The following is a 24,458-nucleotide window of genomic DNA, read 5'->3' on the forward strand; positions in this document are numbered from 1 at the left end:
TTCAACATTTGATCAGAACTGTTGCTTCAACCAAATTATTATACTGCTTACCTTAGTATTTTTGTCATTTGGTATTTCAAGTCACTTTTAAATGCTGATTTGCATTATCCAACTGATGCAGGCTAGAGTTTCAAACTGAATTACCACCAAAATAAAATGCTTCTTATTCTTTGAACCGCCCTGAGATGTCTGGGTATAGGGTGGTATTCAATAAATAATAATAATTCACTAAATAATTAAAGCTATTTTGTAGAATTGGTTACTTTAACTTGCCCTGAATGCAAGTATCATCAGCATTTAATTGAAACAAGAATGGGAGCAGGCTACTTTCCATCAGAAACCATCTGAATAGCTAAACTTTATTTCTATGTCCTATTTCAAGAAGCAAAGTAGAAGAATCAAGGAGCTGGACCTGTTACAGGAGAATTTGTGATGACAGACTGAAGGTGTCTTAGCAGCTGCAAGCAAATTCCCTTCGATGTTTAGGCCACCACTAAAACTATGGCCTCTATGCTATCCTAAAACTTTCTCAGCCAAGATTTATACTATGAGTTTCAATAAAGCTGACAGAAACCAGGACTGGAGCAGTGCTTTTTCTGACAGAGAAAGCAAAGGTCAAATAAAGTATCTTTTGAAGACATTAAGTCCATTTCCTGCAGTGTGACATTTTATTTTGCCGCTGCTTCTTCAGGCCTAAGTACACATCTACTCCATGATCTAAATGGTGTCCACAGCTCAAAGTTCACGATCTGCCGGGTGATAGAGTTCACTCATTAGACGATAGATGTAGGAAGGAGCGTTGCCTCCAATATTTGAAATGAAGAGTGTGATAAGTTCTGGAGGAACGTAGTCGAAGACCGGACAATAAATGTTGACCTTAGACAGAATATCTCCTGAAAGAAAAATATGCAATTTGAGTGAAAAATGAACAGAAGTGAACAAGAAAAAAGTTGGTCTTTCACTTAGTGTATGGCACATAAGCATCAGTGAAAAAACTGAGACAATGCAGCAAAAGGAGGTGAGATAAAAACCTATCTTGCCTTATGTGCTCTATTATTCAAAGCCTGGGTACACAACAGTGTAATCATAAGCATGCTTATTCAAAAGAAAACTGCACTGAGAATCCCTCAGAACAGCAGTTTTTAAGACACAGCTGGGGACGATTGCCCATGCTGACTTAGCCAAAATTATCTTAATAGCTTATCACTGCTTATGTTGTTGTTGTTTAGTCGTTTAGTCGTGTCCGACTCTTCGTGACCCCATGGACCAGAGCACGCCAGGCACTCCTGTCTTCCACCGCCTCCCGCAGTTTGGTCAGGCTCATGTTTGTAGCTTCGAGAACACTATCCAACCATCTCATCCTCTGTCGTCCCCTTCTCCTTGTGCCCTCCATCTTTCCCAACATCAGGGTCTTTTCCAGGGAGTCTTCTCTTCTCATGAGGTGGCCAAAGTATTGGAGCCTCAGCTTCAGGATCTGTCCTTCCAGTGAGCACTCAAGGCTGGTTTCCTTAAGAATGGATGCATTTGATCTTCTTGCAGTCCATGGGACTCTCAAGAGTCTCCTCCAGCACCATAATTCAAAAGCATCAATTCTTCGGCGATCAGCCTTCTTGATGGTCCAGCTCTCACTTCCATACATCACTACTGGGAAAACCATGGCTTTAACTATATGGACCTTTGTTGGTAAGGTGATGTCTCTACCTTTTAAGATGTTGTCTAGATTTGCCATCACCTTTCTCCCAAGGAGCAGGCGTCTTTTAATTTCGTGACTGCTGTCACCATCTGCAGTGATCATGGAGCCCAAGAAAATAAAATCTCTCACTGCCTCCATTTCTTCCCCTTCTATTTGCCAGGAGGTGATGGGACCAGTGGCCATGATCTTCGTTTTTTTGATGTTGAGCTTCAGACCATATTTTGCGCTCTCCTCTTTCACCCTCATTAAAAGGTTCTTTAATTCCTCCTCACTTTCTGCCATCAAGGTTGTGTCATCTGCATATCTGAGGTTGTTGATATTTCTTCCGGCGATCTTAATTCCGGCTTGGGATTCATTCAGCCCAGCCTTTCAGATGATGAATTCTGCATATAAGTTAAATAAGCAGGGGGACAATATACAGCCTTGTCGTACTCCTTTCCCAATTTTGAACCAATCAGTTGTTCCATATCCAGTTCTAACTGTAGCTTCTTGTCCCACATAGAGATTTCTCAGGAGACAGACGAGGTGATCAGGCACTCCCATTTCTTTAAGAACTTGCCATAGTTTGCTGTGGTCGACACAGTCAAAGGCTTTTGCATAATCAATGAAGCAGAAGTAGATGTCTTTCTGGAACTCTCTAGCTTTCTCCATAATCCAGCGCATGTTTGCAATTTGGTCTCTGGTTCCTCTGCCTCTTCTAAATCCAGCTTGCACTTCTGGGAGTTCTCGGTCCACATACTGCTTGAGCCTTCCTTGTAGAATTTTAAGCATAACCTTGCTAGCGTGTGAAATGAGTGCAATTGTGCGGTAGTTGGAGCATTCTTTGGCACTTCCCTTCTTTGGGATTGGGATGTAGACTGATCTTCTCCAATCTTCTGGCCACTGCTGAGTTTTCCAAATTTGCTGGCATATTGAGTGTAGCACCTTAACAGCATCATCTTTTAAAATTTTAAATAATTCAGCTGGAATATCATCACTTCCACTGGCCTTGTTATTAGCGATGCTTTCTAAGACCCATTTGACTTCACTTTCCAGGATGTCTGGCTCAAGGTCAGCAACCACACTACCTGGGGTATACGAGACATCGATTTCTTTCTGGTATAGCTCCTCTGTGTATTCTTGCCACCTCTTCTTGATGTCTTCTGCTTCTGTTAGGTCCTTTCCACTTTTGTCTTTTATTATGGAAATCTTTGTACAAAATGTTCCTTTCATATCTCCAATTTTCTTGAACAGATCTCTGGTTCTTCCCATTCTGTTGTTTTCCTCTATTTGTTTGCATTGCTCGTTTAAGAAGGCCTTCTTGTCTCTCCTTGCTATTTTTTGGAAATCTGCATTCAATTTCCTGTATCTTTCACTATCTCCCTCGCATTTTGCTTGTCTTCTCTCCCCCGCTATTTGTAAGGCCTCGTTGGACAGCCACTTTGCTTTCTTGCATTTCCTTTTCATTGGGATGGTTTTAGTTGCTGCCTCTTGTATAATGTTACGAGCCTCCACCCATAGTTCTTCAGGCACTCTATCCACCAAATCTAAATCCTTAAACCTGTTCCTCGCTTCCACTGTGTATTCATAAGGGATTTGACTTAGATTGTATCTTACCGGTCCAGTGGTTTTTCCTACTTTCTTCAGTTTAAGTTTGAATTTTGCTATAAGAAGCTGATGATCTGAGCCACAGTCAGCTCCAGGTCTTGTTTTTGCTGACTGTATAGAGCTTCTCCATCTTTGGCTGCAGAGAATATAATCAATCTGATTTTGATGCTGCCCATCTGGTGATGTCCATGTGTAGAGTCGTCTCTTGTGTTGTTGGAAAAGAGTGTTTGTGATGACCAGCTTGTTCTCTTGACAGAACTCTATTAGCCTTTGCCCTGCTTCGTTTTGAACTCCAAGGCCAAACTTGCCAGTTGTTCCTTTTATCTCTTGGCTCCCTACTTTAGCATTCCAATCCCCTATTATGAGCAGAACATCCTTCTTTGGTGTCACTTCTATAAGGTCTTGTAAGTCTTCGTAGAATTGGTCAATTTCAGTTTCTTCAGCACCAGTAGTTGGTGCATAAACTTGGATTACTGTGATGTTAAAAGGTCTGCCTTGGATTCGTATCAAGATCATTCTATCATTTTTGAGATTGCATCCCAGTACACCTTTCACCACTCTTTTGTTGACTATGAGGGCCACTCCATTTCTTTTACGGGTTTCTTGTCCACAGTAGTAGATATGATAGTCATCCGAACTGAATTCGCCCATTCCCGTCCATTTCAGTTCACTGATGCCCAAGATGTCAATATTTATTCTTGCCATCTCATTTTTGACCACATCCAACTTACCCAGGTTCATGGTTCTTACATTCCAGGTTCCTATGCAATATTTTTCTTTACAGCATTGGACTTTCCTTTCGCTTCCATGCATATCCGCAACTGAGCGTCCTTTCGGCTTTGGCCCAGCCGCTTCATCAGCTCTGGATCTACTTGTACTTGTCCTCCGCTCTTCCCCAGTAGCATGTTGGACACCTTCCGACCTGAGGAGTTCATCTTCCAGCGTCATAACTTTTATATGCCTGTTGTCTTTGTCCATGGAGTTTTCTTGGCAGGGATACTGGAGTGGCTTGCCAGTTCCTGCTCCAGGTGGATCACGTTTGGTCAAAACTCTCCACTGCTTATATCACTGCTTATATCACACCATATTTTGCCTTCGGTGCACAATATGAGTTGGAGGAAGGCATGTACAAAATATATTAGCTGAAGAAACAGTTACAGAACAGTTATTGCTTAAAGCAGATCAGGATGTAAGCACAGTGAATATGTCCCTAGTACTAACAGTGCAACCTTTTGCATGTTGACTCAGAAGTATGTCCCATGAAGTTCAATGAGACTTGCTTTTTGGTCAGTGAATTTAAGATTGAAGCTTAATAACTCAGGCTGCAATGCTATGCACACTTATTTGGGAGTAAGCCCCGTTGAACACAATGGGATTTCTTTCTAAGAAAACATGTATAGATTGGGCTTTCAAAGGTCCAGAGTCACTAAAAGTAGTTTACAAAGTAGCTTCCTCTCAAAATAATTTTTAGAAATTTACCTTCTGTGAAAGGCAACACTTCCTGTGGAGAGACGAATTTATGGAACGAGTCATCTTCATTAAGGAACTGGAAGAGAGAACAGCAAGGGCACCATCACTATCATCCTATGCAAGAGATGAACCATAGGTACTTTTCTCGTACATTTTAAAACTTATCATTTCTTATTATTATCAAGCCTCTGAATTCTGTATCCAATATCATTTTCAGCGCTTGCATGTTCACATACCCTTGGTCCATTCCATATGCCTTGTTAGATTTCAGAAGAGATACAATCCAAATGGTACCCAGCGGGGCAGGACAGGATTCGACTGCATTGACACGGTTACTTTATGGTCTTCTCTACAAGACACACGAACATTTTGCAACTTTCTTGCACTAGCAAGGTAAAGGTAAAGGTACCCCTGCCTGTACGGGCCAGTCTTGAAAGACTCTGGGGTTGTGCGCCCATCTCACTCAAGAGGCCGGGGGCCAGCGCTGTCTGGAGACACTTCCGGGTCACGTGGCCAGCGTGACAAAGCTGAATCTGGCGAGCCAGCGCAGCACATGGAACGTCGTTTACCTTCCCGCTAGTAAGCGGTCCCTATTTATCTACTTGCACCCGGGGGTGCTTTCGAACTGCTAGGTTGGCAGGCGCTGGGACCGAGCAGCGGGAGCGCACCCCGCCGCGGGGATTCAAACCGCCGACCTTTCGACCGGCAAGCCCTAGGTGCTGAGGCTTTTACCCACAGCGCCACCCGTGTCCCACTAGCAAAGGTCCATATTAATGCATGCGTTTGGATTCATCCATGTGCAGCTGCCCTGGCTCTCTCTGAGCATTTGTGTTGCTCTTGACCATAGAGATACTATTCAGAGGTTACTGCACCTACCTGTGGTGTGAGCTTGAACATGGGTGCACAGACAATAAGAGGGGTGGAGTGGTGCTTGGCTGCCAGCGCCAAGGTATGAGTGCCACTGACAGCTATCAGGGCACCATTGGCCAAGATAGTCTTTGTTCCAATTATTACCTGCAATACAGAAATATTACGAAACCAGTGTATCATAATGAACTGCAATGTGGTGGAAATTATTTATCTTAGATCATGACATGGCATGATGATAAGCATTCCTAACGTATGATAGAACCAGTAAGTTGAGTGGGGAGCAAATTTTGGGTATAATTCATCATAGCACTAAGGAGATCATTCTGGCAGCACAAGCATTTCTGTTTTCCCAATGAATTGATCTCTCCTCTCCTCCCCCTGCACATTGTTCTGGGGGTGACTCTCAGCCCTCCAGAGCATATTGGGGGAAGCACGGGGGGGGGGGTGGAGCCCATTGCACTAGCAGGGATTATTGCACTGGCTTCCACTAGCAAAACTGTAGTTGAGTCTGGCCCTCTTGCTTCTCAAAAAGGCCCATCTTGACCCATCTGATCCAACACAATTTATCTCCTATGGGAATCCCCAGAGAACATGTAGCCTTTTTTGATGACCCCGCCCCCCAGCTCCAGTTTTTCAGAACAAGAATTTTGACTGCTATTGGACTCTGGCTCTGATGCCATGATGCTAAAAGATTTTTGTGGGGCTCCCAGCCCATCCTCCATTTCTTCTATTTAAAACTTAAAAAAATAATAATTAAAGCCTAGTTATTTCAATGACTACTTCCATAGGTATTGCACTGTGATGCTGTTATGCCAAAAGTTTTGGGGGTGTTTTTTCTGTGGCCCACAGAATTTTGTCTTTTGTGTTTTTTCAAAAAGCCATATCCATTTTTTACACTTTGTCCCCTGGCTGGTTTACAATAGTTCAATGCAGCCCTTGGCCTAAAAGAGTTTCGCCACTCTGAATCTACAAGCTTCCCAGTATGGTCCACATAGCAGCAGAAACAAACCAAACAGTCCCATCCTACCTACCTTGTTGACGCGAGACATGACAGCAAAGATGGCGGCATCACTCATGACGGTAGTTTCTATGTTCTCCTTAGACAAACGGACAGCCATTTCATGACCCTGAAAAGGAAAAAGGGGAAAGTGACAATGTGCATTGGAAGGGCCAGGCAAGTAATGCTTGTAAGCTAGAGTTTCTGAAGCTTTATGAGCACACAGTTCATCTCAAGCCAGGTCACACCAATGGTCCCACTAATCCAAGTATTATTTCTGTCAACAGTAACGAGACAGATTTCTTGACAATATCCATCACCTCTTAATCCCAGAATCGGTCAGTCAGAAGTCTGAAAATGGAGATGCACACCTATGGTTTATTTTCTCTACTATTTAGCTCTCAAATATTCACCTAATGCTTTAAAAACAAACAGTAATGCTCATCACTCACCACAAAGACTTGTGGCCATTAAATCACTATGTTTATATTTATATTTGTTATATTTATAACAATTATTGACAGAACCTTTAGACTGTTCTTCATTACAAAAGAACCATAGGACAGTTTCCAAAATACTATAAAATTATGTATTAAACAAAGAAACAACAAATAGATTTATCAGTAAACACAAAGCTGAATAGCCTATATGTCAGTCACCAAACACCTAGGAGAACAGATATGTTTAAAGCTGGCACTATTATCCTGCCACTTCCAGCAGAAGAATTCCAGACAGGGAATTCCATGACAGAGAAAGTCTGATCCCGTATTAGAGCTTTGCCTGCAACAGCAGACTTTAGAACAACAAGAAGAGTTGGTTGATACAGTGCGGGAATAATATCAATGGTGTGTTGACTATGCATTATATGAAGAAATGCTTTCTTATATCTCAAAACTGCCAGCTATCAGAATTTATTGTGAAATGGGTGCTGTTCAAGGTTTTCACACTGTCCATAAAAGCCATCATAATCAGAAACACTACCATCCTCCTACTGGGAAAGGTAAGAAGTTTCCCTTAACCTATTGCTTGTTCACAAAGCCTATACATTCCCATAAATGGAAAAAAATATTTCATTTATGATTAAAATATACAGTTTCTATTTTTGTAAAATTTGTTAAATAAATAAAACAAAACAAAAATACAATTAGAAGTGTTCCATAGTCAACAGTGAGCAGGGGACAAGGATAGCCCAGATAACAGGCCTTACCTGACAAAAGGGTGCACATTCAGCCACAATTACATGGAATTTCCTCTTGCGTGCTGCCTCCTTCAGGAAGGCCTCAACTGTGCGTGAATAGCCAATAGTCATGATCACCTCATTAGAGTGGATATGCTCCAGGGCCTGCATGGCAATGTTGTCAGTGGTGCCCTCTGCAAATAAAAGAAAAGAAAAAAGAAATCGAGCCATAAGAGAAAAGACAGGCCCACTGCAAATTAGCTAGGAAATGGGGCACTAATCCAAACAGGGTGGAATCACATTATTTCCTACCATACCTGAATCGTATACTGCCAAGGGCTTATGGCATTAAAAAGAAAGAAAAAAAGGACACATTGCTGATATGGTTTGCAATTACAATTGGATGAAAGGGCATTATGTGCATTATATAAACTTTTAACAGTCCCTACAGATTACAGACACAAACTGTTTAGCTTTCATTCCATGCAAGTAGTAGCTTCCTGTGGTTATGTCTGTATCTTGAACCTAGGTGCATTTGTACCACTTAATATATCATGAGTACTAAAATCTTCTTACACTACTCCAGCTGAAAATGATGGAAAAAGCTCTACCTGTTTCTTCTCATTTCTGATCTTCCTAATAGGAAGGCAGCATTCTGCAGCAGTTAAGGGTGGAACACCTCAGCAATACTCATTATTGGAACTTTCTCATTTTACTAGCAATCATGTAGTTCCCACAGTTATTGTACTGCTCTCTCTTACCTAGTTCAATCAACAGTTCACTAATAATTTCAATGATATTGGCCCTGAGTGGAGGATAGTAGATATTGAAACTCTCAGTGTCGTCACTGCTTTCCGAGGTCAGAAGTTTGTGTAGTGATTCCTGCTGGTCACTCTCCTCACTGTATCCTCGAAGCCTGCAAAACAAAAGGGACTTTTTCAAAACAGGAAAACAATCCTGCTGGAAGACTAGGTTACATGCTGAACCAGGCATTGTGGCTTCCCATCAAAGAAGGAATTAAGAACATCTGATTATATTTATGTTAGTCCTTCTAAAAGCCAAATATCCTGGGTCAATATTGCTTACACAGCTCAAGTGTGTTTGGCCAGAAAAGAAAAAGAATCGCATGTGCAATTGTGGTTTAATTCAAGGTAATTACTTTGCAAGGGAATGGTACATACAGTTGCAACACATTATTATTATTAATTATAATTTCTTACTCACCCTTCATCCTAAGGGCTGAGGGCGGGTTACAATTAAAACACAATATTAAAAACAGATTAAAACACCACTCCTGTGTAAATGAGGGAGGACCCCAGGAACAGCTGAAGACCCCGAGCTGCCTGCTTCACAGTGGGACTCCTAAGCTTGGATGCCTCTTTGCAGGACCGAAGCCCTGAGGCCTGGACTCAGCCGCTCTCACCAGCACCTCTCACTCTACCCCCAGCTGAATTGCATCATCTAGCTGGGCTGGTGAAATAAAAGCAGGGCTGCTGTGGGGGATCTAGAGTATTTGTTCCTGGCATTAAGCAATTGGGACAGATTAGGGATTCTGCTGGTTTACTGCCTGCCTCACTGCCCACGGTCTCCCAACCTGAGCTGACAGAGCGGGTCTCAGAATGGTGTTGAGGGCTCCTGGACGGCTGGTTTGGGGGGCTTTCAACAGCCATGGTAAAGTGCTCTGGGTTGGCTCAGGGCTTCATGGCTACCATGATGACCATGGGGCTGTCTCAACATATCAGCAGCCCAACACATGTGGCAGGTCACACTCTGGACCTTCAACTGGGCAGGAAGAGGGTGGTCTGAAAGTGGGGAATTTTGATATCAGTCCCCTGTCATAGACACGGAATGCTTTCCTCAGGAAGGCTCACCTGGTGCCTTTGTTACATATCTTTAGGAGCCAGGCAAAAACATTCCTCCTCTCTTAGACGCTTACTAATTAAACAAACTATGGCCTTTTAAATGGGGCAGGTGGGTATTGTTTTGTTACTGTGTTATGTATTTTTCTATTTTTAGCTTGTAAACCACCCTGTGTTCCTCAGATGAAGGGTAGTAAAGAAATTTAATAAATTAAACAGCTTATAATCACATAAATAATTTGAGTCCTAAAAATAGCGGAATAAAGGTTCAACACTCCAAAATCAACTGTTCCAAAAGCCTTTCTACAAATGATTTCCAATGGTTATACAGTGGTACCTCGGGTTACATCCGCTTCAGGTTACAGACTCCGCTAACCCAGAAATATTACCTCAGGTTAAGAACTTTGCTTCAGGATGAGAACACAAATCGTGCTCCGGCGGAGTGGTGGCAATGGGAGGCCCCATTAGCTAAAGTGGTGCTTCATGTTAAGAACAGTTTCAAGTTAAGAACGGACCTCCAGAACGAATTAAGTACTTAACCTGAGGTACCACTGTATATAAATTTTAAACAGAAAGTTTCAGGTGTGGTAAGGTCAGGTGGTTTCTACATTAGAGAAATTGGATTGGCTAGGTTCTGATCAAACAAAAGCAACCATTACCTGCCATACTCCTCTCGAATTATCTTCAGCACTCGTCTCACCATATTGCCTACAGTGGTCTCAGATGGCTGGGCAGCAGTCATTTTCTTACCCTCCTGACGAATTATGCTTATCAGCTCTCCTGAAATGTAGGGAACTTTCAAAGTTAATTACATAGTACAGGGTGTCTACTCCTCACAGTAGACACTCAAATGATACTTCAAACTACTCATTCTGCCTGCATCCGGTTGGCAGGAACCGGGGTGTGTGTGTGTGTGTGTGTGAGATACATTGCATTACCTTCCACTCCCCTTTTTTTGGTGATTAAAATAAGCCTACCCAGATCAGGATGATACATCCAGTAAAAAGTGCCTACACAGAACAGAGGCAAGGACAGGATAACCACTTGCAGGCGGGGTGTGGGGGTGTTTGGCTTATGTACCCCAGACATCCTTTTTATTGGGCATTCAGTATTATTTGTGTTCATGATTGTATTGGGGTGGTTATATGCAATCCCACTCTCAATACTGTTTACTTCTGCAAATGTTTTGGGGCAAACATACTGCTTCATTTCAATTCAGGGCATCTCCCATAGCTTTTAACTGAAATGTTGTAACTTCTCATATCACAGACGCTCTGGAGTTACTGTTTTGCCTTACTTTTGCCAGCACAAGAGTGACCCTCTAGACAGCAATAATGTGATGACATTGAGGATGCATTGCAGAACTTCTAATAAAATGTAATAATGTATGGGAGGTCCAATAGAAAACCACCACTAATGCACCATTATCACATGGAAGACGGGTTGCACACCAATCTAGGGACCCCCTAAGAATTGTGTATAAGAAAATGTTGGCAGCTACATAGGGGTGGGGGGGAAAGAGGCACCTTCCATAATCAGCTCTCCAATACAACCCTTTAAAATACAAGTGGCCCTCCAGGTGTTCCAGCTCCCATCAGCCCCAAACCATCACGATCAATTGTCAGGGATGATGGGATCTGGAGGGGCAACAACATCTACAGGGCCATAGGTCTCCTATCTCTGCTTAAAAGGTGCAGGAGTCATAAACTTCCATTGCACCTGTGGCCGCTCGAGGTGGAAAGGCAAATTATGTATGGTGAGCTAGGCAAGTCCTGCCATCGTTGCAGCTACTTGTGGAGAAAGGAGCCAACCGAAGTAAAATCACCCGGTTTAGGGAAGAAACGGGTGGAGAGCACGACTGGGGAGAAAGGGTTTAAGCCCGGCAACAGGAGCCCGTGCATGCGGCGAGGGCTCCCTCGCTGCCTCTGCCGCTCCTGCTCCTCTCTCACCCGCATTGTCCCAGCGCCCGTTCGCCACGATCCTCCGCAGCAGGCCCACCGTCTGCCGGGCAACATCCTCCGAGCGAGGCCTCTTCCCGCCCCGCTTTAGCAGCGCCACAAAGTCCTCGATCTGCCCGGAGAGATCGGATTCCCTTTTCGCAGCCGCGGCCGACATCCCGGCAATTCGAAGCGAAGGTTGATGGAAAGAGTTGGCGGGGCGGGGGAACTAATTCGGCCGGGGGAACGAAAAGCAAAAGGAGTTTGTAGCCAGCCGGACCGACGCACACGCGCTTTTTCCGGGTAGGCCCGTTGCCATTGGACGACCGAAGAACCTGCCCCGCCGCCCGTTGAGATCTGATAGGCCCGATCTCCAGAGGGGGCGGGGCTTGCTTCGCGGTCGGGTTGTGCGTTCTCGGGAGGGACGCGGCGTCGTTGTGGCCGCTCCGACTCCTTTCGTCATCGAAGCGGAAGAAGCTGGAGGAGGAAGACGGTGTTTTCCGGACGGGGAGACCAAAGGAAGCGGCACCTGTTTTGAGAACGGAAAGGGCGCTGCAGCACCAGACCAGAAAGGTTTATCTCGTCCAGCATTCTGTGTTTACGGTGGCCAGTGGCCTAATCCAGCTTCCTTTGTCCCTGCTTATTGCGCAGCTGCAAAAGGGATGCTGGCAGGTGTAGCATGTCAGGTAGCTGTGCTGCATAGGATGGAGAAGCTGTACCCTCCCCAGTGCCGGATTTACGTATAAGCTAAACAAACTATAGCTTGCGGCCCCCCAAAAAATTAAAGGGAAAAAACCCTGGATGTACATTTCCAAAATATAAGATAAAAAACAAATACAGTGGTACCTCGGGTTACATACGCTTCAGGTTACATACGCTTCAGGTTACAGACTCCGCTAACCCAGAAATAGTACCTCGGGTTAAGAACTTTGCTTCAGGATGAGAACAGAAATCGTGCTTTGGCGGTGCGGCGGCAGCAGGAGGCCCCATTAGCTAAAGTGGTGCTTCAGGTTAAGAACAGACCTCCGGAACGAATTAAGTATCACTGTAAGGTACCTGAGGTACCACTGTAAAACAAAACCTACATACAGCAACAGTGTTTTGTGTTGTGTAGGCTCCTATGATGTAAGTAATGGCCCCCGCCTGCTTCCTAAAATATCACTGGTTTGCTCATTTCTATATATAGGGTGCCTACATTCTGCATGGACTGGTTGCATGGCAACATGTGCAAATGGCTTTAGATACCTATTTGGTCCATAAATTACCATATAGCACATATTCAACACAAAAAACAGCAACAATTTGTTGTTGACAAAGGACAGCTGGACATAGAAAGGGCCCCATTACCTCCAGTAGCTTAGGGCCTCATCAAACCTAAATCCGGCCCTGCCCCCTCCCCCCATCTGAACCACTGTTAATTGTCATAATTTGCTGGGGAAGAAAAAGCGTCTTTTGACAGAGCAGAATACCTTTGGTTGGCTGTGAGTGTTGGCACAGGTGAGCAAAGGTTATCATGGGAAGGGGTGCATCACGATCACGGGCAAAGGAAGCAGGGAGTGCTGCATCCCCCCCAATCAAGTAAATGAATAAAAACACTTAACTAAACGTAGAAATTGTAGAAAGCTTTTGACAGATTTTTCTGAGCACTTGGGGTAAAAAGATTAAAAAAAACAAAAACTGTTGAGACATTTCGTTCCAAATCTGCTAGACAGAACTCTCCCATCTTACATTGTGGTCATGGGCAAAGCCAGGATTTATGGGGGGGGGGGGGGTTGGCAGGACGCCCACAAAAATCCTGGCTACGTCCATGATCATGTGAGAGATAAGGTGGGACAAAGCCATGGAGGGTTTTAATGCTCCAGGACTTTGGAGGCAAAGGATAAAGGGATACTGGTTGGTAGTGGAAGGAGATTTATTTGAGAACAGAAGATACAGGTTTTATGCTTAAGGAGCCAGAGGAGAGATAGTTGCTGAGTATATTGCACACCTCCTGGGACTTTTAAAAAAAGAAGGCTTGCACAGACAAGAGCAAAAATATGTAAGGATCAGGAAAAGGGTAGGGGTTTCAATTCTCAGAGTAGTTTAACTGTCAGTCTCTTTTTCCAGGGAACTCTGGGAATTGTAGCTCTGTGCATAAAGGTAAAGGTACCCCTGCCCGTACGGGCCAGTCTTGACAGACTCTAGGGTTGTGCGCTCATCTCACTCTAGAGGCCGGGAGCCAGCGCTGTCCGCAGACACTTCCGGGTCACATGGCCAGGGTGACAAGCTTAATCTGGCGAGCCAGCGCAGCACACGGAACGCCGTTTACCTTCCCGCTAGTAAGCGGTCCCTATTTATCTACTTGCACCCGGGGGTGCTTTCAAACTGCTAGGTTGGCAGGCGCTGGGACCGAGCGACGGGAGCGCACCCCGCCGCGGGGATTCAAACCGCCGACCTTTTGATCAGCAAGTCCTAGGCACTGAGGCTTTAACCCACAGCGCCACCCGCGTCCCTCTGTGCATAGGGGTCTCCTAACAACTCTCAGCACACCTAACAAACTAACATTTAAAGTGGCATGATGTTGCTTTAAATGTGCAGTATAGAGGGGGACCATGTGTATCTGTATCAGCAAATTCTGCTTAATAATTGGGAGGTTGTACAGGACCCCAGAAAAACTGAGCAATGGAACTCATTGCCACAAGGAAAATGCCATGACAAAGAATTTAACAATTTCCAAAAATGGGTTGGAGATCAGTAAAAAATGATACTAGTAACTGCCAGCTGATATGCCAAACTCTACCTCCATTTCCTACCATTTAGTAATTGTGTCTCTGTGCCACAATTTTGTGAGCCTTAGTAATTTTCAGCCATCTCAAGAGGGCCCTGGGACTAGAAAATTTGAGAACCCCTAGCTTGGAAGCCTATTTTTGCATTAAGCAGTACATAATTGATTCAACAACATCTACATTTGCTAAGAGTGATAAAATTAAGAGCAGATGACTTGAATTCTGTGGAAATGATTCAGAGAAATTTCTTAAGAATGCTCTTGTCTTAAACCTGTGTAGAAGGTGGCTTCCAGGCAAGTTCATTCTTCAAGTATTTGCTTGGCCATAAAACCCACTGACTGGCCTTGGACCAGTCTCTCTCTTAGCCTGACCTGAGCTGTGAGAACGCCTGATACGGAATGAAGGAAAGGATGCAATGCATAACATCCTCAATACCTTTATTAGGCCAACTGAAATGTCACAAAATAGTGTGCAACCTTTCAAATGCTCCAGAGCTATTCATCATGCTTGATCGGGCAGGGGCAGGACATCAGGAAAAGATGCTTTTCTTGGCTGTTGTGCAAGCCTTGCTTCTCTGCATCTGATAAGAGACTTAAGGAGGTGTGTGGGTTGAGTTAGCAGACATTTAAGTGAGGCTCTTTTAGCTGTTATGTAGGTATCAGGTTGTACCAATTCCTCCTTGGAAGAAGGAAACACATGATGGTTGATCCTCCAACTCTAGAAATACAACCAGCTGTTACTCAGTTCTATCTCCATTCATAGATGGAGGTACAGATTCCTTAGTAGGTAGGGAAAAGAAATAAAGAGAATCTAGGCAGTCCTCCCAGTAACAGGGGTGAATATTCATTTTATATGGTGTGCTAGGTTAATCGTAGATTAATTATAGAACTGTAGAGATGGAAGGGAACCCAAGGATCATCTAGTCCAGGCATAGGCAAACTCTGCCCTCCAGATGTTTTGGGACTACAACTCCCACCATCCCTAGCTAACAGGACAGGGATGATGGGAGTTGTAATCCCAAAACATCTGGAGGGCCGAGTTTGCCTATGCCTGATCTAGTCCAACCCCAGCCATGTAGGAATCCTGCCCACAGCCGTCCTTGATGGGCTGGAACCACCAGCCTTCAGATGGACTGAAGCAAATTGAGCAGATTTACCAAGCAGAGAGAAGGAATGCTCAGAGAATGAAGTCTCATCTTTGGGTGGTTTAAGTTCTGTTCAGCTGTTGTACAGCTAAATTCAGTATTTTTCAAGTCACACAAAAACAATAAAAATCACACTTCCTTTTTCTCTAATCTGATCATATCAGTTAGGAAATAACCACATTATGTTTCCACATTTCTGTATTAATATGTCATGATATGTGCTTGTGCTGGTAACTGAATCATTATTCTGGAGAATGTTGTATCACACTCAGAACGTGCTCCCAGATGTCTGAGGCTTACTGGAAGTAGCCCATCCCATTTTGCTTTCATCATGCCAGCTCATCAGCTTGCAGTCTGATATTCAATAACTTGGGTTGGGGTGAGGTCAGTTTGGAAAAGAACGCCATGAGACTTGAGTTGTGCCTCCCACCCACAGGTTCATCCTGGCAATTCTCAGGAACTTTGTTTTCTTTACCCATAACTCCCTTTGGTGTTCCCTGATCCAAATAGTAACAATCCCACGATTTCTCATTTGAACAAGACATTTCTGAGGTCGTGCTCTTTCCTATGCATGTCCGCAGAGAGCTTCCTGTTCCGATTTTGAGTATCAGCAACCTGCTTCTAATTGGCTGGGATTATTCCAACCCAGCCTGGTTTGTCAGTTTCCCTTGGCCTTACAGTAGGATGCTACTTTTGAGTTGTCGCCACCGGCCCCTGCATCATTTGCTCTGCGTCTAGCATCTTTCCTATTGGCCCCAATATCAAAGTTTTGGGTTAAGGCTGATGTTATTTCAGCTGTGGGAGGCAGATCCATTATAAACTCTGAGAAAGCCCATCTGGCTTCTTCCCAGGAAGGTTATTGTAACCTTGGCACCAAGTACCCTCAAGAAGCAGAGGGGAAAGAGGTGATGTAGTCAGGAGAAGACGTACATTATTTTGGTCCAGACACCAGTTCCCCACCCCTCTCCCTTCTGCTATCAATCTTCCAGGAATAGCAGAGATCACTTTATATGATGAATGGAATTTTGAATGTGTGTGTGTGTGTGTGTGTGTGTGTGTGTGTGTATTAATCTCTTTTTTACAGTCATTGACAATTATCCCAAAAAGAAACTTTGCCCAAATATATAAAACAGTACCAAACAAAACAGAGAACCATAGCAATAAACTTAATCGTAGAGGTATCATAATATAGAATGCTAGGCATAAAGAACAAAATTAGAAGTTTGCTAAAATTACTCCCCGGCGAGTTTTACAGGCAACAGTACAATATTTAGTCACCCTGGAAGAGGTGGATGCCTTCTGATCTGAAGGAAGTTAAAAAGCTTAACACGCACCCAATTATCTGGGAGTTTCCATAAAAGGGATTCAATAAAAACTTATGTCTATAGAAGGAGCAATACCTTAGGACATGAGTTATGAGTTCTGTCTCTCCAGATTCACAGGGACAAAAGGGATTATTTGAAACCTCCCCTCCAGAACTGGGTGGTTGTTGGACAGTTCCAACAACGTACTTAGAAGTTTATAGAGAAGTACAAGCAAAGGAGAAAGTGGTCCCCATCCCAAGGAGTATAGAGTCTAAATTTCAATAGGCAGGGGGGCAACAGAAGATAGGAGGGAAGAGGGAGGCCAGGGATAGCAAGAGAAAGGCAACTTTTATGTACTAAGGTTTTGTTTTGGCTGGGGATAAGGACAGTTGGTTCAAGAGATTCTCTCCCTTTGGTTCTCATTTCACTGCTTGGTGCTCATGGGACTTACATTCATTTTGTTTCTCCACCGCTCATGCGGCTCCCACCCTCCCAGATCACTTTACGCATACCATGAAGTTTGCCTGCAGCACTTTTTATTGCCAGTGTTAATGAGAGCCAAGGAGGGAGTAGAAAGACGGGAGGAGGGTTTTGCGTAAGAAGCGAGAGTCAGGAGGTGCAGAGGGCTGAATTTGAAATATTGATTAATTTGGGGCAGGGGGCAGCTGGGTAAGGGCGAGATCCATTAGTGGTGCATTCTGCATGGTGTGGAGAGGAAAGCTTATTTCTCTCTCTCATAACAGGAGAGCCCAAGGCCAACCAGTGAAGCTGAATGTGGGAAGATTCAGGACAGGCAAAAGAAAGAACTTCCACATAGTGAAACCGGAATTCCCTCCCACAAGATGTAGTGATGGCCACCAACTTTAAAAGAGAGAAGGGCCATAGCTCAGCATCTGCTTTGCATTTAGATGATCCAAAGTTCAATTCTCAGCATCTCCAGATAGGGCTGAGAACGTCCCCTGTTTTAAACTGATAGAGCTGCTTCCTGTGTTCCTGTTATGTTCTGAGTTGAATAGGATCCAAAATGCAGCAGTCTGATTGGTCCTAGAAGAATAGGATTCAGAATGCAGCAGTCTGATTGGTCCTAGAACAATGCAGCAGTATGATTGGTCCGCAGGGGCCACCCAATCCAGCTCCAGGTGGAAGTGAATCCACAACCTGATTGGCCTACAGGAGAATCCCGGAATTAGCCAATCACGTGCAGCCCATTGTGTAAATAATGTATATAAAGCAGATATTTTGAGGGAACTTTCATTCCTCCTCACCACTATGAGGAGCATGAAATCCACTCTCGACTCCGAGTTTATTTCAGTTCCTATGAAGATTAGACCTGTTTACTGAGGATAGGGCTATCAAAGGCTACTGGCCATGATGGTTACGGTCTGCCTCCACTGTCAAGAGGATGTATGTATGTCAGTTGCTGTGAATCACAAGTGGGGGAGTGCTGTTGCACTCAGGTCCTGCTTGCTGGATTCCCATAGGTTCCTGGGCTAGAGGGATGCTGAACAAGACAGGCCATCAGCTTTATGACTTAAAATAGCCAGCCATCGCTGTCCAACGAGTTTCTAATGGCAACATGGAGCCTGTGCCAGGTTGCAGAATCGGAAGGAAACGGGGTCCATATCAAGAAGAAAAAGGAGTCTATATCTGATGAAAACATGGAGGCTTCAGGGAGTGATGCAGAGTCTATGTTAAGCATCAGGAAGGAGTCTCTATGGGGAACTGCTACATTTATTTTGGATAGTGCAATATTTGAGAGACTCTGAGCCAAAGTAAATGGGATGGGAAAGTAGCTGTTCCTGGCAGCCTGAAGGACAGGGTCGGTAAAGCCAAAAGCAGCTCCTTTCTCTGTAATTTCTGGAAGGTAGAAATTGTTGCTTAGGCAGCAGAAACTGTTCTCACCCCGGGGAGCCTCTCTTATTCATCCCCTCCACTCTCCTTAATCTCCCTGGGGACCAGATCAAACTTACTTTGGCTAGAACTCCGGGCTTAATCCTAATATCTGTTTGAATTTATGCAGGTAAGAAATGAGACTGGCCATCTTCAGAAGAAGAAGAAATGCACTTGGCTTTGTATACAGTACACTGTATATTTAATGCATATAGCTTCCCCCAGAGAATCCTGGGAACTGTAGTTTGTTAAGGGTGCTGCTGGGGATTGTAGCTGAGAGGGGTAAACTACAGTTCCCTGGATTATTCGGAGTTGCTTTGAATGTATGGTGCATATGCAGCCTGAATAATTGTTGCAGGTAAGCTAATGTTTTGGGGAGAGGGGGAGTTTGAACTCCCAAATCTTTTCCCACCACAGAAATCATACTGTCCATCCCCCTCTGTGTGCACACCATACATTTAAAGCACCCCCCCAAAAAAATAATAATCCTGGGAAGTATAGTTTACCTCTCACAGAGCTACAATTCCATGCACCCTTAATAAATTGGAGGGGGGGTAGCTGTGCTTAGGCAGCCCTTGTTATCCATGACCAAAGGATTTGCCTTCCCACAGTTGAAAGCCTCTGTCCCTGGGGCCTTCTTGTAGCCAGCTATAAAGTCATAAAGGTCGATTTCTAAGTGGGGTCCCACTCTTTTCCCAGGCTGCATAGTCTGTTGTGTTGGCACAGCTCATCTCCCAGAAAGAAATATCATGTTGCTGCTGGGCTGGCCAATGGCATGCACTTGGCGGGGTTTGCCTGCTTCTGTGCATGTTTCTGTCTCGGGCTCCCCCCCTTTTTTTCTTTTTCTTTTTTTGGTATGATCTAGTGCCTAGATGATACCCTTCCTGCAACTGATCCCATCTAAAATATTTCTGCCATGGCTGGCCGCTACTTTTGGCATGAGTCAATATTCCTGCCAGACACATTTATACCTGTGAAAAAGGAGCAAAATAAATAATGCAATTGATTGGCAGGGGATCCCAGACCTGTCTGCTTTGTTTACTTTCCCTTCAAATAAACAGTGAGGCCACAGGACAAATGGGTGAGATACAGAGCGATGCCAGACTGATTCCAGAGTATCAGTTTAAAGCACAGAAACACAGCATCTTCCCTCAAAGTTGCAGTTGTGTTGCATTTTCCTAACACCCAAAGCCTTTCTATTTTGTTATTGGGGCAGTTCTTTGTCCACATAGAACATTCCATTATAATGCAATTGCATGAATGCCATGATGCAAATCTGCCAGTTTCGGTTTCTCTCAGTTTCTCATTTTTCCTATCTTCAACTCAGTTTTTCTTCCACATTTCCACACCAGTTTGCAATTAAAGAGAGGGGCGGAAAGTTCCTCATGAAAATTCATCAGCATTTTGGTTCAGAATTTTCCTGATTTTGCCTAATATACCTTTTTTTTTTGCAAAACAATTTCCCCATATATAATGCATTTTTATGCCCTGTTGATCATTGTGTATGCAACTCTGTACATTTGCCTGGAGAATGGCATTGCAAAGTTTAGAGAAGTGCACATTTCAAAGGATAGCTGTTTTTTCAGATTGTGTATTGTTTCAGAAAGGGCAAAATAGGCAGGTTGGCATTTAAATGCAAACTGACTCAAATTTCTCACTGGTCCCTATTTGGGAGTCAATGGGAACTGAAGCTTTACATGGACAAGTGGTTTTGTAAGTTTTATTTTGAAACACCCTGCTGAGAACTTCTGGAAAAGTCATCTTTCAATCTCTAGTCAGCTTCAGCTTATGTACGCTCAATTCTTCAAAGGCCAAGCTTGCCTCTCGGGTGCTGGATTGTCCTTTATCATTATTAAGCATCTTCTAAACCCCTTTCTGGTCAAGGAAGTGCACTTGATGCTCTGCAAGGCTTCATGAAGCCTTGGGTGTCAATTTGCCCTGCCCATTTTATCCCCAGAGAGTGCCTGAAAGGATATTTTCGGAGCTTTCCGCTTCCACATAACTGTGGCTTGCATTCCAGCAGCTGACAAGGGAACTGGTCACAACTATCAAGTTACACAGTGGGGATGATAATTCCAGCCACAACAAGTCGCATCTGGTTGTTGGCAGTGGAAGAAACCACTTCCAAAGCATTGTATGCCCAGAAAGTGATTGACAAGGAGGATGGATGTTGGGTCAGAATCAGAGAATGAAGGCGGTATGAAGGGAGAAGGGCACATGATACATTATAGGGAAGTGCAAAATAAGGAGGGTGTCTTTGTGTTTAGAAACTGCAAGCTGGTACAGGGTACTATGGCTAGACTGTTTTCAGGTAGCCATTGCAGGGTCCATGTTTCTCCACTGCTGTTTAACTTGCATTGGCTCCCAGTTAGTTTCTGGCCACAGCTCAAGGTGCTATTAAGTTTGAAGCCCTAAATGGCTTGGGTGCAGTGTATTTTAAGGACCACCACCTCCCATAATGGCCAGCCCACCAATTGAGGTCATCAGCGGAGACCTTGTCTCACATCCCACCACAACAAGACATGCGGTTGGTTATGATGACCCAAGGCAGAGCCTTCTCAATGGCAGTGGCCAGCCTTGCATCACCTGCATTATATACACATTATATGGCTAACCTCTCTCCTACCTTGCAATCTCTCCAGGATCCTCAGGCTAGCAATAGGTGTAGCCCATAAGGTGGGTGTGGCCACCTCACAGACTGGCAAACAGACACTGCACCCCCATTCCTCTGCTGACCCATGCCAGCAGAGGACCAGGGGGTATTGCCTCCTTATCACAGTTCGGCTGGGCTGGGCAGAAACGTTTAAACCTATCCATCCATTCCAGCTCTACAACAGTTAGAAATATCAGGGCTGAATAGCAATGACATGATCATCATACTGATATTTGGGGAGAAATGGGGCACTTCCACACTAGCCCTTTTCTCTTGAATTAACGCCATTCAGAGCTGTTTGACAGTGGAACAGACTCCAACGAGAGGTGGTGGACTCCCTTCCTTTTTTAAGCAAAAGTCGAATGGCCATCTGTCAGGGATGCTTTAGCTGAGATTCCTGCATTGCTAGGGGGTTGGACTAGATGACCCTCAGGGTCCCTTCCAACTCTACAATTCCATGATTCTGTGATACTCAGAGAATCTTGATAAGCGGGTGGTATCTAGCTAGGCTTTAATCAGAATAGACCCATTGAAATTGATGCACCTAATTTAGTCCTGTTGCTACTCAAACTTTCTATCCTAGGGAGAATCCAGACAAATTTGCAGCAAAAACCATATCCTGAGGAAACACCAGGGGATTTTGTGGCTAAAATCTTTATTCTCCATTATCCTGCCATAGTTATTTAATACTTTGTTTACAGTGATTTTTCTGACATATTTGCAGTGTCAACCTTTCATGTGTGGACAGGTGCTATAGAACTTTTCAGCTGGCTTGGAGGAATGCTCTGTAAGAGCATAATGCAATATGACACCACCAGATCTGGCACATGGCCATGCTGGAAAAATTGCCAGAGAAGCGTGAATTGGCAGGTAATCAAAAGGCTACACTTTTAGCCCACTTTGGTGTGATATTATTGTTCATGCAAATCAACCAGTCGCCAGAGCCCCACCATTGGCATCTGTTCAACTATGGCTGGCGTAGATAGATAATATATGGTCCAAGAATAGAGATTCCGGGAAGGTTGTCAGCAAGGGGAAAGAACCAGAGATAGGTTAAGTCAGACAAGCTCAACAATAAGGGTTTAAAAAACAAATAATGTTGTAAGTTTTCAAAACGAGCAAACTAATTGCTTTGTTTTTAACTAGTAGTCCACCTTAATGCACACAAATAAAAGCATTTTTAAAGCTTACAAGATTACAGAGCTATGTGGGTTTTATAGCCTATTAATATATTAATAATAAAAATTATTATTATTATTTACAAGGAATACAAGAAGCAAAATGGGAAATGGATGTGGATAGACATTTACTTTACGATGATTTGAAATCTGAACTTGAACCTAGTTAGTATGCTAATAGCCTTATTTGTTAGGCTTTCCCTGCTTTCTTTAATTTAATTATGCTATTTTTCTTTCATTTCCCCCCTTCTTCTCTTCTTAACTCCTAAAAAGCAAACTGTATGATGTGTGAGATTGTATCAGGCTTAATTTATTGTATATTGTATATATGTGTATTTTGTATACATTCTTGGTTTTCAGTAAGTAAAATAAATAAAAGGGGCATTGCTCCATCCCCTTGATCATTTTGGCTACCCTTTTCTGAACATCAGCATCATCATAATACGCCGCCCATCCAGCTGGGTTTCCCCAGCCACTCTGGGCTGCTCCCAACAGATTAAAAACAGAATAAAACATCAAACATTAAAAACTTCCCTAAACAGGGCTGCCTTTTCCAGCTCTGCAATAAGTGAGGCAACCAGAAATGGACACAGTATTTCAGATGTGGTTGAACCATGTGTGGCATTATGGCATGATAATATTGTCAGGTTTATTTTCAATTCCTTCCGTAATGATCCCTAGCATGGAGTTAACCCGTTTCACAACTGCTGCACACTGGGTCAACACATTCCTTGAGCTATCCACTACAACCCCAAGGTTTTCTTGTAGCTCAGTCACTGCCAGGACAGAACCCATGAGTGTATATGTGAACATAAGGGAAGGTTGCCCCAGTGTGTATCAATTTACACTTGTTTAAATTGAATTACATTTGCCATTTTACTACCCATGCACACACTTTGGAGAGGTCCTTTTGGAGATCTTCAAAATCTCTGTTTGTCTTAACCACCTTAAACAATTTGGTATCTTCACTTCTACCTCACTTCTTACCCCTAACTCCTAAATCTTTTATGAACAAGTTAAAAAGTCTGATCCTTAGGTGATTCCACTTTCTTCATCCCTCTATTGAAACAACTGCCCATTTATTCCTTCCTTCTGTTTCCTGTTTCTTAACCAGTTACTGATCCACAAAATAACCTCTCCTCTTTTATGATGACTGCTAAACTCAGTCAGTTTTTGGTGAGGTTCTTTGTCAAAGGCTTTTTGAAAGTACACAGTGTCAACTGGATCATCTCTGTATATTTGTTGATGCAGGTGGTGATGGGGCTGGCAAAACTCCACATTTTTGCAATGTATTTCCTCACTGCCTTTTGCTTTATTTTAATTTCATTTTGAGGTGTGTGGGTTTTTTAAAAAGTGTGTGAATTATAAAATAAAAACCTCATTTGTAGGCCAGGGCAAATCCCTCAATTTTGGTTTCTTTCAGTTTCTTGTTTTTCCGATTTTAAATTCAATTTGCTCCTTTTGTGTACCAGTTTGCAATAAAAGAAACCCAATTCTGCACAAAAAATCATACTGATTTTTGTGTGCAATTCCCCTAATATTTGTGCAAAGCAATTTCTCCATATGTAATTGATTTATGTGCACACGTTGGGGACACACATTTCTTGGTTAGAATACTGCAACTCAAAATTCAGAAAACCGCAAATTTTGTGTGATCACCATGTGTTAGTTCAGAAAAGGAGAGTTAGTAAGGTCTGCTTAAAAATGCAATCCAAATAATTTCTCCCCTATCCCTGCTCTTTTGCACCTCATCATGATATGCCATGTAACGCAGTCTCTTTCTCATTACTTCGCAACATTGTCTTTCTGTGTGCAACAAAACTCCTTCCTCCATTGCTTTTCAACAGCTCATATTTTCATATTTTTCTTTTTTTAAAAAAAAAAAGTTTTTGCCCTACAGCACAAATACACAATTTTTTAAAAAGCAAATGTTA

General features: G+C 43.5%; 1 protein-coding gene and 1 long non-coding RNA gene across 2 annotated transcripts; one reads left to right on the top strand and one right to left on the bottom strand.

Annotated features, from left to right (window-relative positions):
- Positions 1-324: 324 nt before the first annotated feature.
- EIF2B2 (eukaryotic translation initiation factor 2B subunit beta) lies at positions 325-11,865 on the bottom strand. The gene is made up of 8 exons (XM_028719610.2): positions 11,603-11,865; positions 10,313-10,433; positions 8,556-8,710; positions 7,825-7,988; positions 6,652-6,747; positions 5,627-5,764; positions 4,760-4,826; positions 325-893 (listed from the first exon to the last, which is right to left on the bottom strand). The coding sequence occupies exons 1-8, from the start codon at positions 11,766-11,768 to the stop codon at positions 736-738; spliced, it is 1,065 nt and encodes a 354-aa protein (XP_028575443.1). The 5' UTR covers positions 11,769-11,865; the 3' UTR covers positions 325-735.
- A 194-nt stretch (positions 11,866-12,059) lies between these two features.
- LOC144327221 (uncharacterized) lies at positions 12,060-22,403 on the top strand. The gene is made up of 2 exons (XR_013392152.1): positions 12,060-12,163; positions 17,547-22,403. It is a non-coding gene; the product is annotated as an uncharacterized LOC144327221 (long non-coding RNA).
- Positions 22,404-24,458: the final 2,055 nt, after the last annotated feature.

The sequence above is a fragment of the Podarcis muralis genome, chromosome 1 (genome assembly GCF_964188315.1).
Source record: "Podarcis muralis chromosome 1, rPodMur119.hap1.1, whole genome shotgun sequence".
Lineage (NCBI taxonomy): Eukaryota > Metazoa > Chordata > Lepidosauria > Squamata > Lacertidae > Podarcis > Podarcis muralis.